The 18,126-nt window shown below is 41.3% G+C and overlaps 1 protein-coding gene across 3 annotated transcripts in view; it reads right to left on the bottom strand.

Annotated features, from left to right (window-relative positions):
* Positions 1–17,083, bottom strand: part of LOC120529798 (rho GTPase-activating protein 21-like) — a 408,601-nt gene extending 391,518 nt beyond the window's left edge. The window contains exons 1-2 of one of the 3 annotated variants that reach the window (XM_039753942.1): positions 16,703–17,083; positions 10,086–10,350 (exon numbers count right to left, since the gene is read on the bottom strand). In XM_039753942.1, coding sequence (XP_039609876.1) covers positions 10,086–10,181 — 96 coding nt within the window. In that variant the 5' untranslated portion in view covers positions 10,182–10,350; positions 16,703–17,083. Of the gene's footprint in view, positions 1–10,085; positions 10,771–16,216; positions 16,674–16,702 lie in introns of those variants that run through there. The other 2 variants (XM_039753944.1, XM_039753943.1) reach the window with 2 other exon arrangements.
* Between the last annotated feature and the right edge of the window lie 1,043 nt (positions 17,084–18,126).

The raw sequence follows: 18,126 nt of genomic DNA, 5'->3' as shown, positions 1-18,126 counted from the left end.
AGGACACTTCTCCAACCTAAAGAATCTCTGAATTTAACAAACCAGAAAAAACAAACAGCTGTGAATGAAGGAGAAAAAAAAAAAACACAGTGATCAGAATACAAAAATCACAACAGCTGATCAAATACCAAGCTCTTTCTCAAAATGGCAACAAACGCACACAAATCTTTGACAATAAGCATGAAGTAAATTCAGCTCAGTAAATTCTGAATTCTAAACTAAAGAATTATAACTAAAAAAATATGCAACTCTGGAGAAACATAGCTTATTGAGGAGCTACACACTGTGGAGACACAATTTGCACTTTCAGCTTTAATTCAGTGGGTTGAACAAAATGATTGCATAAAAATGTGAGGCAACTAAAGCATTTTTAACACAATCCCTTCATTTCAGGGGCTCAAAAGTAATTGGACAATTGACTCAAAGGCTATTTCATGGGCAGGTGTGTTCAAGTCCGTCGTTATGTCTTATCAATTAAGCAGATAAAAGGCCTGGAGTTGATCTGAGGTGTGGTGCTTGCATGTGGAAGATTTTGCTGTGAACAGACAACATGCGGTCAAAGGAGCTCTCCATGCAGGTGAAAGAAGCCGTCCTTAAGCTGCGAAAACAGAAGAAAAACCATCCAAGAAATTGCTACAATATTACGAGTGGCAAAATCTACAGTTTGGTACATCCTGAGAAAGAAAGCAAGCACTGGTGAACTCAGCAACGCAAAAAGACCTGGACGTCCACGGAAGACAACAGTGGTGGATGATCGCAGAATCATTTCCATGGTGAAGAGAAACCCCTTCACAACAGCCAACCAAGTGAACAACACTCTCCAGGGCTTGGTCGTGATCGATATCCAAGTCTACCATAAAGAGAAGACTGCATGAAAGTAAATACAGAGGGTGCACTGCAAGGTGCCAGCCATTCATAAGCCTCAAGAATAGAAAGGCTAGATTGGACTTTGCTAAAGAACATCTAAAAAAGCCAGCACAGTTCTGGAAAAACATTCTTTGGACAGATGAAACCAAGATCAACCTCTACCAGAATGATGGCAAGAAAAAAGTATGGAGAAGGCGTGGAACAGCTCATTATCCAAAGCATACCACATCATCTGTAAAACACGGTGGAGTCAGGCAGTGTGATGGCTGCCAGTGGCACTGGGACACTAGTGTTTATTGATGATGTGACACAGGACAGAAGCAGCCGAATGAATTCTGAGGTGTTCAGAGACATACTGTCTGCTCAAATCCAGCTAAATGCAGTCAAATTGATTGGGCGCGTTTCATGATACAGATGGACAATGACCCAAAACATACAGCCAAAGCAACCCAGGAGTTTATTAAAGCAAAGAAGTGGAAAATTCTTGAATGGCCAAGTCAGTCACCTGATCTTAACCCAACTGAGCAGGCATTTCACTTGTTGAAGACTAAACTTCGGACAGGAAGGCCCAAAAACAAACAGCAACTGAAAGTAAAGGCCTGGCAGAGCATTAAAAAGGAGGAAACCCAGCATCTGGTGATGTCCAGGAGTTCAAGACTTGCCAAGCACTGCCAGCAAAGGGTTTTCAACCAAGTATTAGAAATGAACATTTTATTTCCAGGTATTTAATTTGTCCAATTACTTTCGAGCCCCTGAAATGAAGGGATTGTGTTAGAAAATGCTTTAGTTGCCTCACATTTTTATGCAATCGTTTTGTTCAACTCACTGAATTAAAGCTGAAAGTCTGCACTTCAACTGCATCGGAGTTGTTTCATTTAAAATTCATTGTGGTAATGTACAGAACCAAAATTAGAAAAAAGTTGTCTCTGTCCAAATATGTATGCCCTCTGGTCATGCAACCTGATGCTGCTAACTTCTTCTGACCTTAAAAGAAAAAAGAGCTATGCATGGATAGAAAGCCAAAACAACAAAAACTTCTCAGAAAATGTGGGAAAAGAAAAAAATATAAAGGTCATTAAAAAAACAATACATTATAAAAAAAATTTAATTGTGAAGTTCTACACAAAAAAAGTGTTTACAACTGGAACCAACAAGTCCAAAATCTTTAGCACGAGTGCTAATGAAATTAAGCTTTTTATTGGGACTCGACAGATGCAAGAGCATAAAGCATCAGTGCAAAAACCTTTATCCTTACAGCACTTGAATTGTATAAAGGCGTTAAGAAGGATGGATTCACAAATTAGTACAGGAACAATTGCATTCTGTGAATCACTGCATCAAACACAAGGATGAAATATTTTTAATCATGTACTTAAAAAATAAAAAAAATCCCAGTCGACATTCCTGAAAAGAATACTTACTCCCTTAAAAAACAGATATTTTAATTGACTTACTAACCAAACTGGTTTTGTCATTAGCTCAAAAACTTCAAACCAAAAAAAAAAAAAAATCACTTTATGGAAAGGCTGAAATATTATATATTCCACTCAGTGATAATCAGTTTAAAGTGGTGTGTAGTTTAAAAAGAAATAATACAACATAAGGATGCGACTCAGGCTGCGATCTCACCAATATAGTCTCTGTAAGCACTCTTGAGCCATTCAGGCCATATGGAAAACATAACAGCTTTCCCTATTCTAACCCTTAGTGTTCCCGAGAATGCCTGTTGTCATTCCAGATTAGCTCAATTGCTGAATAATACCCTCAATTAAAATAATGTTGCCTTTAAAGCACGAATGAAACAACACCTGCAGGCTTGACCAGAGTTCAGTTCGCCATGTGTGCAGTGCTTGATGACTGGAAAGCAAGTCTACTTGTGCACTAAACACACCCTTCATTTGTATCTACAAAAGTGTGAACAAAGCAGTTAACGCCTAGTGTCCGAGTCAGGTGGTTCAAATGTTCATCTTCACAAAGCTGAATATTTTCCAGACTCAAAAGATAGCAATAGCAGAAGAACATTTTTTTATGATTTTACACAGACACCAGGACAACAACATTTACATACTGGTATTGTTATGACAGGGCTCGAGTACAGCAAGCAACACTACTTTGAACCACAAAGAGGCACCGTCACTAACTGTCCTCTCTTCCCCTACCTGCAGTTCCAAAAAGACACCCAGAGAGGACGTGTGACAACATATGCAGAGTCCCAAGAAAGCCCTGCCTCTTCTGGTTGGGACGATATTAAAAAAAAAAAAAAAGACACAGGCTCAAAGACAATCATCTTATTTTCACCGCAAGATCCCAAGCAGATGGAGCGCCCGAGTTCCAGGATGTTGCTATCAATAGTGTTTTGCTTAAAATTACATGTGAAGGCTAAATTGGCCCAATTTTAGTGAGTGGCGCCTATAGACCCAACAGCTGCCTCCCCAACTAATACTCTGGACTCGTCACATCCTTCAGACAATTACAGTACATAGCTATTGAGATGCATTGCAATGCAAGATTTTAAAAGAGTCACCCAAACAGCTCACACAGACAGACAGACACTTTATTAATCCCTAAAGGGACATTTACATACTCCAGCAGCAGCATACTGATAAACAAAAAGTGATAACAATGCAGGTATAACAGACAATAACTTTGTATAATGTTAACGTTTACCCCCCCCCGGGTGGAACTGAAGAGTTGCATAGTGTGGCGGAGGAACAATCTCCTCAGTCTTTCAGTGGAGCAGGACGGTGACAGCAGTCTGTCACTGATGCTGCTCCTCTGTCTGGAGATGATCCTGTTCAGTGGATTCTCCGTGATTGACAGGAGCCTGCTCAGCGCCCGTCGCTCCGCCACGGATGTCAAACTGTCCAGCTCCATGCCTACAATAGAGCCTGCCTTTCTCACCAGTTTGTCCTGGCGTTTGTCCAAGCCGTTCCTTTTGCAATAAGACATTACAAAGTAAATGCTTCTCTTTCCTGTATAAAATTTGTTTTTAAATGTGCCCTGGTCACCACCACCTTTTTTAGGCAAAACCCTTCATGCACTGCATTTCCTTTCATGTAATGAGACTGTACCCTGATTTAACCCTAGATTCTTTCAACAATGTCACAGATTGTGTGCCAGTGGGTAATGTGCTGGTTAGCAGTGCAATTTCACAGCTCAAGTTCTGATCTTGAATGTAGAAAGTGGCACTGGTAACGGCTTAGACTCTCTACCTCTCTGCTCTCCTCCTAGATAATCCAAAGCTGCGCTGATCTAATCGACTGTGAAATATTTAAGATTTTTAGTAATTTATCTGTTCTTGGTTTGTAGTGGTGCCACATTTGGCAATTGCGTGTCTGCGTAAATATGTCCTTGCCGTTGAGCGTCACTGAATGTTGTGAATAGCAGCAGTGATATTCTGGTTTATTAGCTGGCAGTTTACTCTATGACTGGGAAAAGAGAATGACTTAACCCAATCAAGATGCGTCAGTAATATAGAAGTTCCGGCTTGAGATCTTTCCCTTGAAAATATGGAATGATCACATCATGAGTAAAGTCTAGTCGGATCAGAACAAGTTATTCCCAAGTTTTGGAGAACGTCCTTAGCTTTGGATGATTAAAAATCAAATATAAGCATGTTGCTGTGGACACTGGAGACGATCCCGATTACATGACTTGGGCCTCCCCTTTAAAAGTCACCGGTTAAATGGACTACTCTGTTCAATGTTTGTATGGACTGGGTGTTGGGCAAGGTCGTGGGATCCAGCGGATTGTGGGGCATCTGTTGGTGAAGAAAGATTCACGGATCTTGACTTTGCGGACGATGCTGTGATCTTCACCGAGTCAATGGAGGCTCTGATTGGGGTGCTCGAGAGACTAAGTGAGGAGTCTAAGTGTCTAAGCTTGCGAGTGTCCTGATAAAAACCAATATCCAGGCCTTTAGTGACCTCTTGGGCATGGCCATCAGCAGTGTGTTTGTCTGCGGTGAGAGTGTCGACCTCATCAAGAGATTTACTTACCTGGGCAGTGACATTCATGTCTCTGGTGACTCTTCTTATGAAGTCAGTAGACAGGTTGGGAGAGCATGGGGGGTCATGAGGTCACTGGAAAGGGGTGTGTTACGCTCCTGATATCTGTGCGAAAGGACGAAGGTCCAAGTCTTTAGAGTCCTGGTGCTTCCTGTCTTGATATAAGGTTGAGAGACATGGACGCTATCCAGTGACCTGAGACGAAGACTGGACTCCTTAGGTACTCTCTCTCTCTCTCTCTGGAAAATCTTTGGCTACCGTTGGTTTGACTTTGTGTCAAATGAGCAGTTACTCATGGAGTCCCGCATGAAGCACATTACCTGCGTTGTGAGGGAGCGTCAGTTATGGCACTAAGCCCATGTGGCATGTTTCCCCCGAGGGTGACCCAGCTCAAAAGATCCTCATTGTTGGGACCCGAGTGGCTGAACCAGTCCAAGGGGTCACCCACGTAACACCTGCCTGCGGCAGATAGAGGGTCATTTCTGGAGGGCGGGACTGGACCACATGTCTGCCTTGGGGGTCGCCAACGGGGATCCAGAATTGTTTTGTTGTGTGGTGGGTACGGCAACACACTGTACTAGTGCATGCTCCCCAACTTGACTTGACTTGGTAAAATGGACACTTTTGGTTACGGGGCTTGCAATTCCTCCTTTCTTTTGCTTTCTTTTAAAATGTAAGAAATTTAAAGAGGGAAGAAATAATGTATTTAATGTACTGTATGTAGTCGTTTTTACATACTCGTTATACTTCTATATTTGACATACTGTATCTTGTATCGCTCAGTACAACTACCAGATTTGTACCACAGCAGCCTTGATTTTCATTTTCTTTTAAGATGGGTTAGAAATGCAAGAAACTGCGGGCTAGCGGTAGTTACAAGCAGCAATAAGACTTGGTCAGTAAATTAAGAATTTACCCTTTTTCGAATGAGTATTTGTTATTGAGTGGTGAACCTAGTTAATATTGGGGCTTGTAAACAACTTCTTTTGCTATAGTTTGAATTGTGTTCTCCATCACTTTGCGAAATTTGTTAATTCTAATCACTCATACAGTACATATTATAATTTGGTTTGTAAGTCACGATGGATAAAGGGTTTCATTTAATAAAAAAAAAACACATACTCTTCATTCAACTCTCATTGAATGTTACCAAATGTTCTCTTATAAAAGATGTCTCTATTGATTGACTGTAAATCGTTTCTTTTTAATTGTACAACAGGCCACAGTGTAAATGACAACGTGTCCAAAAGGAGCTGCTTATTCAGTTTCCTTTATACCAGTGTGCCCATCAAGCACCTGCTTTTAAAATAGACATTTTGAAACAACTGGAGGCACAAAAAAAATAGAAGCTTACAAAAAAAATAATCCATTCACATGGGTAAGGCCAAAAAAAGACTAACATTACAGGATTCAAGTGGCTCATCAAAAGGTCACCAAGATCATAAACTTCATCACTCTGAAAGGCCAGATATAAAAAAAACCAGTAAATTCTCCACCAGTTGTGCACTTCTGGGTCACATGGAAGCTACAAACTCCTTTCCACAGAGCACTCTGGCAGAACCCACAAGGACCTCTACATGGTTTTCCTCCCAGACTCCAACTCCCAGGCAACCCTGCAGGTGTCTGACTTAGGAGACAGTCAAAGGAACACTGCCACCTCTCGTGCAGGAGGATGAATTGTCAATAAAAAGCAATTTCCCCTAGTTCTTCTATTACTTGTCCCCGATACCAATTTGGGGCTCTACTCAGCTGAGCAGCAACTCCACTCCTGTGCTCTTTCTATTACATGAACCAGGCCAGGTAAGGGATCTTCCTCGACCACTATTGGGATGCTAGGCCATGCTCCAATGACTATCTAGACCTGTATATTTCTCCAGCAATCACACCACATGTACTTCAGAACAAGTAATTCACCTGAAGCTAAGCATGTTCAGGCCCGGCCAGCACTTGGATGGGAGATCAACTAGGAAAAGCTTGGATTGCTGCTGGAAAAGGTGTTGGAGATGCCAACAGGGGGTGTATGCCATGTGATCTGAATGTGGATCCCAATGCTCCAAGTGTAGTGACTGGTCCACTGTGCTGTAAAAATGGGACTGCCCTTCAGATGAGATGTAAACCCCAGGTCCCGACTCTCTGTGGTCATTGAAGATCCCGGGGTACACTATGTAAAGTGCAGGGTGTACCCCGATGTCTGGCTAAATTGCCTACCACAGCACGGTCGTTCTGGCCCCCTAATCATTCCCTGTCTCCAATTGTCCCTCTCACCCCTTCACCACCTAACAGCCAATGTGTGGCGAGTGTACTGGTGCAGAATTTGCTGCTGTCACATCATCCAAGTGGCTGCTGCACATTGGTGGTTGTTGAAGTGGCTCCCCACTCCCCCCACATATATATATATATACATATATATATATACACATACATACACCCATCTCTATCTATATATAATATCAAAAAAGTCTAGTCGTCCTGTGAGACGAGACTTTTGACACGAGATTGTTTCAAGTCACACCCTCCTCTCAACCATATTCAAAACACATACACGGTACTCTCACATCTTATTTGTGTGAATGCTTTTGACAGACATTTCCTGCTCTCTCAGCTCTTATTTTTTACGTTTTCCAAGCTTTACGTTCCCAATTAAAGACGACGTATTATGTCCAAATCTTACTGAAGAATTTCATCCCGAAGGGTTATCAACAGAAGAAGTGAATACACGGGCAATCCTACCACCGAGAAATGATGAAGTCAAACGAATTAACGACAAAAATGTTGATCGGTTACATGACAATTTGGGTAAATGTGTATCAGTAGACTATGCTGAAACAGTTGGTGGGGACAGTGTGGAAGATGAAAACATCAACTTACAATATCACAAAGAATATCCATAACCGTTAATACCATATGGACGTCCACCAGCCAAATTACTGTAGAAAGAAGGATGTATCGTTATGTTATTGCGTAATTTATGTAAGAGTGATGGAGATTAGTTGTATTGAAAATTGGTCGAACAATTCTGACATGTAAAATTTTAACAAGCGACAAGAAAGGTAATGTAGTACAGGGGATAACATTAGACACCAAAGGCAATCTTGATATGCCATTCATATTAAAACGTTAACAGTTTCCCGTTAAAAGCTTGTGCTACGACAATTAACTTACAGGGACAAACATTCGAAAAAGTCCGTTTATTAAAGAGAAGCGAAATTCTCTAACAGGCAGTTATACATTGTGTTGTCACGATGAAAGCCCAAACACAGAATCAAAATTCAATGTGATACTGGTGAAAATTGAATTAAAAAAAAAATTTTTTACTGAAGATTTACAGTAAAAGTTTAAAAAACATTTGCATGTTAATTTCAAAGCCAAAAACAGAACGAAATCATATAACGCAATGAAAAACTTGAACGCAACATGAAACAATTTACTTTCAAATTATTACATTTTCCTATTAATATGAATATTTATTCGCTGTAATGTAAAATAGTTCTATCATGCATATGTAACAATTTCCTATGAAAATAATCTGTTTATATTGTACATCCATATCCCCATACACAAGCGGCAGAACTGCAAAGCCCCCTAGTATGTATGTATGTATGTAGTGTGTATATGCGACCGGCCTGATATGCGAACAACTTGGTTTACGACCAAAATTTTTTTCTGAATTACGACCAACATCTTGCGTTACGACCCGAATGCGGTCACGTGTATCTGCTTATGCGATTGTAAACAAACAGCCGAGGGCGCTCGTAAACATCAGTCGGAGCCTAGATACATGTGTTTGTGGACGGAATTTTGGTCAGTGCAGTGATTTATATAATTTATTTCAAGAATTTCTAAGGAAGGAAGAGAAGGTAACGAAAGTGATTACAATCGAAATGAAGGAAAATGTGCGGAAATATGAGACTGGCGTTCGTGTGACCGATCTCACTAACATGTACAGGATGTGGAAATCCACTATCTCGACAATTTTACAAAGAAAAGATTTGTATAGGGAAGCTCCTTCCAAACAATAACCACCTTCCATTTCATTCTCCTCCTCCCTTCCTGCAAGCCAAACACGTAAAATACAATGGTGAGTACAGTATGAAATTGTTGTTCCTGGTAGGCTAGGCACTTTTTGGTTAGTACAATAGAAAAATTATTGGTGTTTTTGGTAATTTATGCACATTATACAACCCTTTTTTATTGTGAAAAGGTTAAGTAAGTGTTGCTGTGTGAGGTTCGGAACACATTATGGGTATTTCCATTATTTCTTATGGGAAAAAAAGTCTTGACTTGCAACCAATTTGAGTTACAAGCAGCCCTCGCGAACGAATTGAGTTTGTAAGTCAAGGGTCCAGTGTGTGTGTGATATATATACACACATACATATACACACACAATATATACAATTTCATATATATATATATACACACACACAGTTATTACTATTAATTATTTGGTAGTTACATTTATCCAAGCTAACTTACAACATATGATACAATTGGTTACATTTCTTTTATTTTTCCAATTGGAGCACAGACAATAACTTCTCATGGTCGAACAGTGTCAATATCGAGAACTGAACCCACAACCTCAGGGTTTGAAGTCCTAAGCCTTTATCAGTACGCCTCAACACACATGCGCACACGTATATAATTAAACACACATATACTGTACATAAAGAAGATTGGAATTCCCGGTGGCTCTTCAGGACTTGCTCTTTCATTTTTGAGCATCCCTTTCCTGAAGGTTGCGTCTGGCCAGACGGTGCAATGTGGGAGTTTCCCCCCCTAACTTTTACTTTCACGCCAGTGAATGCTCGCCATGCACACATCCTCCCCCACCTTTCAGCCAGTTACAGTGGGTCTACATTCACTGCCTCTAACAAAAGATCGACCCCAGCCTTAACCCGACCCCCCTTAGGATGCACATATAAAACTTGTTCATTTAAATAAAAAAAACGAAACACACACGCACACACTCCGCAGAATGCAGGGTGTGTCCGCAAGGAGAAAATAAAGAAAATCAGAATCACAGACTCCCGCTCGGTTCAGTAGATTCGTGCAGGTGAAAGAGATGAACTTAAAATAAATGCAAAGTTGGCGGCAAATCAATAAGCTACAAAGTATCAATAATTCAAGCGCACACACACGGAGAGCGTAACAGTCAGTGCGCTTCAACCCCGACTCTCATTTAAAGATCCCTTCGGCTCTTCTCACTTACCTCGCTTGCCGCTGATCCGCCAGCTGCCGCCACCGCTCCTCTTGCGTGCTTTTCCTCTCCATCCTCTTCGGGTGGAGCTGCCCAATGTGTCGCCATTATTTCATTGCAGATTTAAAAAGGCACAGGTTTCCTCAAGAGTGCACATTGAAAACAATCCGAAAAGGAAGTGGGTCAAGACGAGCCGCTCCAAGGGAAACGTTAGAAAAACTGATGGCCCCAATCCACCCCGTCCTCTTCCCTCATGTCGCGGGAGAACACAGGCGATCTAAAAATGCAGAAAAGAACAAACATTACTATAAATGTGCGTGCGGGTTCAAAGAAAATAAAGTGATGATAACCCCCGGAGGGATTTGGCTCCGCGAAGTCAGATTATTTTTTTCTGTGTACACCATTGCAGACCCAAAGCAAAAGACAAGAAAACAACAAACGAGGGCAACACCAACCAGCACCTCCCCGATTACATATGCGAGAGGAGAGGTGGTGAGGGGGGTCTAGGGAGATCTATCACGTTGGAAAACGCCTGGAGACTCCTGCTTCGGAGGGATCGTGTCAAGGCGACATTAAGCGCTGCCGGCAAAGCCGAACGCCGCTCGGCGCACTTGGTTGTATCAACATCGAGCTGTCCAAGATGTCAGGGAGCGCGGCTCCCCCTCATCCAGCTAATTCAAGACACTGGGAAAGTGTTCAGTTCTTCCTCTTATTAAACCTCCGATTATTTCTGTTCCATACTGGGGGCTTCATATTAAAACTCCTCCACATTACGCAATCAGCCTCACGCTTAAAGATGCGATAAAAGGAACACAGAAGTGCCTTATCCTGCAGCACTGGGGTGAAGTGGTTACCACTCCCATCTCCCAGCCTTAATGGATCCATGAGCCACCTGCATATTTCCCTCATGTCTGAAAATTACGATTAGATTCAACTGGCAGCTTGTGTGAGAGGGAGTGGAGACCTGTCCAGTTTTGGTTCCTGCCTTGGACCTACTGCTGTTGTGGTAGGCACTGCCCCCCATGACCCTGAATTGGACAAGCATGATACAAGACAAATGAAGGAACAGATCTTCCCCTTTTCTGCATTCTAACACATTCCTTTCCCAACCGGCACTTTGAACGTTTTGTGCACATCCTTCATTGTGCAGGTGGACTGGTGACTTTCAGCTGCACAGGTGTGAAATGTGCCCAGTGGTGGACCAGAATCATCAGGGACATTTCTTGTCCAATCCTGGGTGGCATTTAGGCAATCAGAGGATTAACAGGACCACTAACCTGTCAGTCATCATAACATGCACAAATTAACAAAATCTACTAGAAAAGCCTCCAATTCAAATATAGTACCAAAAAAAAAAAAGTACAAATAAAATTATGGGCAATAAGGCCATTGAATGGCCACAAATATGGATGCCTGCTTATATGGAGACAAGCTGCATCCCAAGAAGGAAAATTGCATCACAGTATCAAACCGATTGTAGGCTACTTTCATTTATAATTATTTATGTATTAAACGTTCTGACAACACAAGCCTTACCAAAACAGACGGACTGTTTTTGAATGAACCAGTTAATCCTAATACAAGAAGAAAAATGACAGAACTACGTCAACAGCATCGGCCGCAAGGCAGGAAAGAATCCTGGATGGCTGTACTCTCATGTATACTGGACAGATCTTGAACTGCAAATCACCCTAACCTATACATCTTGGGACACAAATCAAAAAGCAAAATAACAACAAATACACATGCTTGGATTTGAACACGTGCCTCTAACTGTGAAAATGTTCTAGCTAAAATAATATATAAACAATATTTTCTTTTTTTAAAATTGAGACATTACAAGTAAACAGTGTCTGTGTGTCCACCCTGCAATGGATTGGCACCCTGTCCAGAGACTGTTCCTGCCTTGCACCCTATACCTGCTGGGATAGCCTCCAGCTTCCCAGCAACATGGCTTAAGAAGAAGTGGGGTTGGAAGGCAGCCAGACAAACGGATGGATGGAAGAATGGAGGGTGGCACAGGAGTAGCACTCCTGCTCCCTCGCAGTAAATACACCATGGTTCACATCCTAAGTAATACCAACATGGATTGTGTGTTTTCTTCCCATGTCTGTGCGACTTTCCTCTGGTGTCCTCCCACTGTCCAAACATATGCAGGTTAGCTAAATTGGCTCTAGTGTGTGTTTAGTATGTGAATGTGTGTTCACCATGCAATGGACTGGCACCCTGTCCAGGGATTGTTCCTGCTTTGCACCCTGTACCTGCTGGGATAGTCTCCAGCTTCCCGGCAACAGTGGGTTTAAAAGACAGATGGCAGCAATACTGCCTCGCAGTAAGGAGGCCAGGGTTCATGTCTTCATTACTCCCTGCATCGTGGAGTTTGCATGCAGTCTCCGTGTATGTGCGGGTTTCCTCCCACTGTCCAAAGACATGCAGGTTAGTTGAAATGGCAATGCTAAACTGGTCCTAGTGTGTGTTCGCCTTGTAATGGACTGGCGTCCTGTCCAGAGATTGTTCCTGCCTTGCACTCTGTGCTAGCTGGGACTGCCTCCAGCCTCCAAGCAACTCTGGTCTGAATTAAGAAGGTTAGAAAATGGCATGTTAGGGATGGATGGATGGATAAAACAGACTTGAATCCATGAGGTACCTATTAAACCATATTCTGAAGCAATTTTCTTTCATACAATTTCCCAAAAAGCCAGACTCTATCAGGCAGCAGCAACAAAGCTCGGACAGAACAATAAAAACCAATGTTATATCACCCATTTTAGTATATGGCTCAGAGTGGCAAATAGTTTTACTTTGCAGGTCAATAAAGCAGTAAAAATCACAAGATGCAAAATATACAAACACACAGATAAAAGTAATAAACACATATATGCAAAAATCTAAGCAGCCAGTCCTGGTGTTCGAGGGTCACAGCCTTGGTACAGAGTGTTGCGCTAAACAATTTCACAACATCGACCCACAATAATTGAACTTGTCATTTAAACAGATGGTGCCTCGTCCCAAATTATTAGATTACAAATCAACAAGAGTGCAATTTTACTTCTTCCGAAATTTACAGATATCTACTATACTTGCTGCCGTGGCTTTTAGTGCATACAAAAAACACTCAACTTCTCATTTTTGTCTACATTTCATCCGTTTGTAAAGAATTTTCAAATTGTTCGCCTCTCAATTGGCAGGCATCGAACAATGAGACAAATGTAGGAGCCTACAGCTTACTTGTTACCACTGACACCTCTGTGCTATTCTCATCCAAAAGCTCTTTTAATAACAACATGTCCATCACTCCATCCATCCAGCCTGAAAACAGGACCCTTGACCAGTGAATGAGGGGGTGAGGCAGATCTTCAATTGAAAAGCGCAATATTAGGAGAATGAGTTTTCCTGTTACTGTTAATGGTGTGCGCTGATATGTCCAAACTACATTTTACCAAAAACTGCACGAGTTTTGTACATTTTGAGCCTACGAATGGATAAATGACATAAATGACAAAAACATTTTTTTTTCTTGCTGCTGTACATCCGGAAATATTGAGTTCTATTACGTAATGAACTTTTTTTCTCCCCATTTTTGCATTAAAACATGAGATTAAAAATTGTCTCGGACATCACTATAAACTACTTGGGGATAGGCAAGTAAAATATTTAAATAAAAAAAAAAGTTTCGGGGTGTGGTATTCCAACACAATTCAGGGGGCTAAAACTACAGAAGAACTGGCAATGTAAATCTTCCAAATACTTCAACATTATCCTTGTTGCTAGAAAACAAAACACATACATTGATAAGACAAAGAAGAAAAGCAGCTTGGACAAGGGGATGGTACCTCTAATTAAATGGCACGTTGCACTACAAAAAGAAACTGGTTTCTCACTACTCCCAAAGCAGGCTACCACACTGTATGCGCTGTTAACAACACTATATCACATTAAAATAAAAAATATGTAATAAAAGGTTGACTGAAATGATTCAAGGCAATCATCATGTATATTGCATACCCAAGCCCAGCCTAAAATTTTATGATCCTACTCTACTTATGAATTATGGTAATAGGAGTAGGCTTTTCATTTGAGTGTGGATGCTCATCCAGTTCTTACTTATACCACTCTAGCAGAAACATTTTAGGATAATAGCATAAAGAAGATACAGGAAGGTTTCAAAAAGAATGCTGCATTCCAAGTGCATTTGCCAAAATATGCGGTAATCAGATTTTTAATCCAAGTGGAAGTGGTTTCTGTATAAAAGCCATTTTTCAACATGCATTTTAAATTTTAAAACTCAATCCTAAACACTTTTTTTTTTTTAGCTCATCTTCGTCTATAAATAAAAAATGGTGATTTTCATTTTCTAGAAATCGTTTTAGTTTACTCTAAAATCTGGAGGCTGCATCTTCCCAATAGACCTCAGCCAAGTAGGAGCACATACGGAAACCGCGGTTAGGATTTTTATTTTTTTTTTTAAATTACAAACCAACTGGTCTACTAGGGTGTTGTAGCGTGTTAACCATTATGCATGTAGTGAGAAGTCAAGCAAAATGACACCTTTTATTGGCCAACTAAAAAGATTACAATATGCAAGCTTTTGAGGCAACTCAGGCACCTTCTTCAGGCAAGACGCAAAGTGAAGAAGGGACCCGAGTTGCCTCGAAAGCTTGCATATTGTAATCTTTTTAGTTAGCCAATAAATGGTGTCATTTTGCTTGACTTCTCACTAAACCAACTGGTCCTAACAGACGAAAGCAAACAATCACTTATTGCAACCAAAGGGAACAAAATATTTTACAAAAAGAAAAACCACTGAAGGTGGCAGGGAGTATATCAGTAGTGTGAGCAGCAGGGTTACGACCGGCATGGAGTTTGCGTGTTCTCCCCACTTTTGCATGGATATTTTCTCTCCACAGGATAGATAGCATAGTTGGCAGGATTGGATGGAGATAGATAGATAGATAGCATAGTTGGCAGGATTGGATGGAGATAGATAGATAGCATAGTTGGCAGGATTGGATGGAGATAGATAGATAGGAAAGGCATTATATAATAGATAGATACTTTGCAAATTTCCCCATTAATATATTTCAGCAGCAGTATACTGATTATATATATATATATATATATATATATATATATATATATATATATATATATATATATATATATATATATATATATATATATATATATATATTAAAAAGAGTAATAAAAAATGCATGTAAAAACAGACAATTGGAGTGGTGATGGTAAACCAGCTCTACAGTAGGTGTGTTGGGGTGTGGATTTGTTCCTGCCTTGCACCCTGCATTTGATGTTATAGCCACAAGCTTTATCCTGGATGGATGGATGGATGGATAAAAACAACACTGTATATGTAAACAGCGATTCCTTTAATAGGCGATTCTAACAATTCAACTTTGGTGATGGAGGTCACAAACAGATGTTGCTCTGAAAGCTGAGGACGACAAGACTAAAAAAAAAAAACCAACGCTGTCTGCCAATGTGGGGTCTCAAGAAGCAAGAAACACTGGAGGGGAATGAAGCGAACAAGGGGACAGCAAACAATCGTCACTCTGCCGTGAAAGTGAAAACACAAACCCAATTACACTTTTATTGCACATAATCTTGCATTATACTTTGTCAATTATTTTTCAACTCTGTTACCAAAAACACTTTTTTATTTTATTCTACATAGCTCGTCTTATCACTACTTCAGGTAATTACTCACTGTATTAAACCATCTGCCATTTAACAGAAGCAACGAGTTCAGTTTTAGTGCGACGATGCATTTTCACGAAATTACTTTTCAAAAGAGGCTTTGTTGTGTAAAGAGGCAGCGCTGCGAGCGTGCTGGATAACAAGCGGCATTCAAATCCACGCTGTGTCTTCTCCGCACTCGCATTTGATTAGTTATCTATCAATCAACCTAAACATACTTTCGCTACTTTTGCATAGCAAATACAACAACAGAACTGTTATAGACGCGTGTCTCGTCCAGAGCCGGTTTCTGAACAAGATCGACTCCAAGCAAGTTGCAATCATGCACAGTGGAAAACTAAAAAAAAAGCAGTTTAGGATAATAGATGGACGGAATAAAAGGGGGCTTAGCCGCCCCGCTGAATTATTAATGAGCCTACTCTCCTTACCGTGTGGGAGCGAGGGAAAGCCGGTTGAGAGCGAGTCGGCTTGCCCGCTGCACCACACTTCCCACAAGGAGATGCGTTTCTTAATGAATTTCAGCCTCAATCCGCAGAAGACCAGTGGCTCAAAAACATAGCTAAAATAAAATGTAAGCAGCGAAACGCCGGGCTGAAAGAAAGGTGCGAAGGTTAGAGGAGCTCGGACTTCGCCATTCTCTGCCTTCTCATTTACAACAAAAGCCTCGCATATTCCCGTTTCAGAACAAGGTGAATTCATGTATTGTATCCACAAATATTTCCACGGTGGGGTAGGTGAGAGGGTGTCCGCGTTGATTGTTCCAAAGAGAGAATGCGGTCCACCTTTTGATCACTTCTCCCTGCAGTTTTAAACAGTCCACATTTAACACTCATCATCCATAAAAGGGAGACTTCTTAAGAGAGAAGCGCTGCACTCCGTGCTCAACCATCAAAAATAAAACATAAAACTCTTACATTTCCACGCAGTGAGTGTCCTTTCAAAGTCAAAAACAGCTCCGTAACAGAAGGTCCGTAAAGGGAAATATTAAAAAAATAAATAAATAAATAAAAGCCAAAAGCAAATGTCCTCAGCTGCGGTTGTTGTCGCCGTGTTACTCCGAACTACCTGTTAGAAAACAGCGCACAGCAAACAAAAACCCCTCGGCGTGGCCGCGGCGAGCTACCAACTTTCCCGCTGTTAAAGTCAACGGGAACAGGCACGCTCTCATCTCGGTTTAGTGGATAGTTCCGCTTCCCAAATCGCAAAAAAATGGGAAAGTCTGAATAAAATATTCAAAAGTACATTTCCACGTCGGCCGCCTAGGCTCGTTCCCGGCGTTGGCAGCAGACTGTTTAGGATTTCCGAGAGTGACAAGCCCTCTGTTCGTTAACCCGCCCTCCTGAGTGGTTCGCCCAATCCCTAAGCGTATCGCAATTCCTATTTCAAATACAGCCAATCGTAAGGCGTCTTATATAACCAACGAGGAGCCGGAGAGCAGAGTTGCAGGTCCGGTTGAATTCCAAGCCTGAGCGAGCCATCGTTAATACCGTGCGCACATGGAGCATGAATTTCCCGGTTATTCCGGCCTTTATTTCAAGCGCTGTATACGGACCATCAGTTTTGTTAATTGCTTTGCACATTGTCGTTGTATTGTTGTATCATGCAATGGTAGGCGTCCCGTCCAGGTATGGGTATTTGTTTTATCCTTGGGCCAATGAGCTTTACATGAGATAGCATGCTGCGTTCAAAAACGCTTACATCTTTTCCATGAAATGTCCATTCTTTCCGTGAATTGCAGACAAGAGAATAGTTGATTTAATTGCCAGACAGATACAGTCATGTGGAAAAGTAAGCAGGAACCCCTCTACTGTTTAGGCAAACTAGGATGGCAACTGTGCAAACACTCGGATTAAATAGAGATGCCTGATACCTATTCACCCGATTATATTGTTTTTATATTAAGGTATTTAGTCAATGATCTACACGAACCCCCTAATACAGGTGGTCTTTCAATCCTCCTACTAAGAGTTTATTAAAGGACTATGGGAGCATCAGGAAAAAGACACTATCATCTGATGAGAAAGAAATTGAACTCTTTGGGGAGAACTCCAAGCATGATTTCTGGCAATGATCAGGTACTGCTCATCACATGCCTAATGCCATCCCTACGGTAAAGCATGGCAATGGCAGCATCATGCTATGAGTGAGGGTGCTGGGACAAGAAGACTGGTCATAATTTGAGAAATGGATGAATGAGGACAAATACAGAAGAAAACCTGCACCAGAGTGCACGCCATCTCAGATTTTGGTGACGCTTTACCTTACAGCACTACAATGCCCCAAAACATACAACCAGGACACCACTGGAGTGGCTTCAGGACAAGTCTTTGAGTGGCCC

This window comes from Polypterus senegalus, chromosome 5, assembly GCF_016835505.1.
Source record: "Polypterus senegalus isolate Bchr_013 chromosome 5, ASM1683550v1, whole genome shotgun sequence".
NCBI lineage: Eukaryota > Metazoa > Chordata > Cladistia > Polypteriformes > Polypteridae > Polypterus > Polypterus senegalus.
Note: the sequence above shows the minus strand (reverse complement) of the source record. Positions and strands in the feature narration are given on the sequence as shown.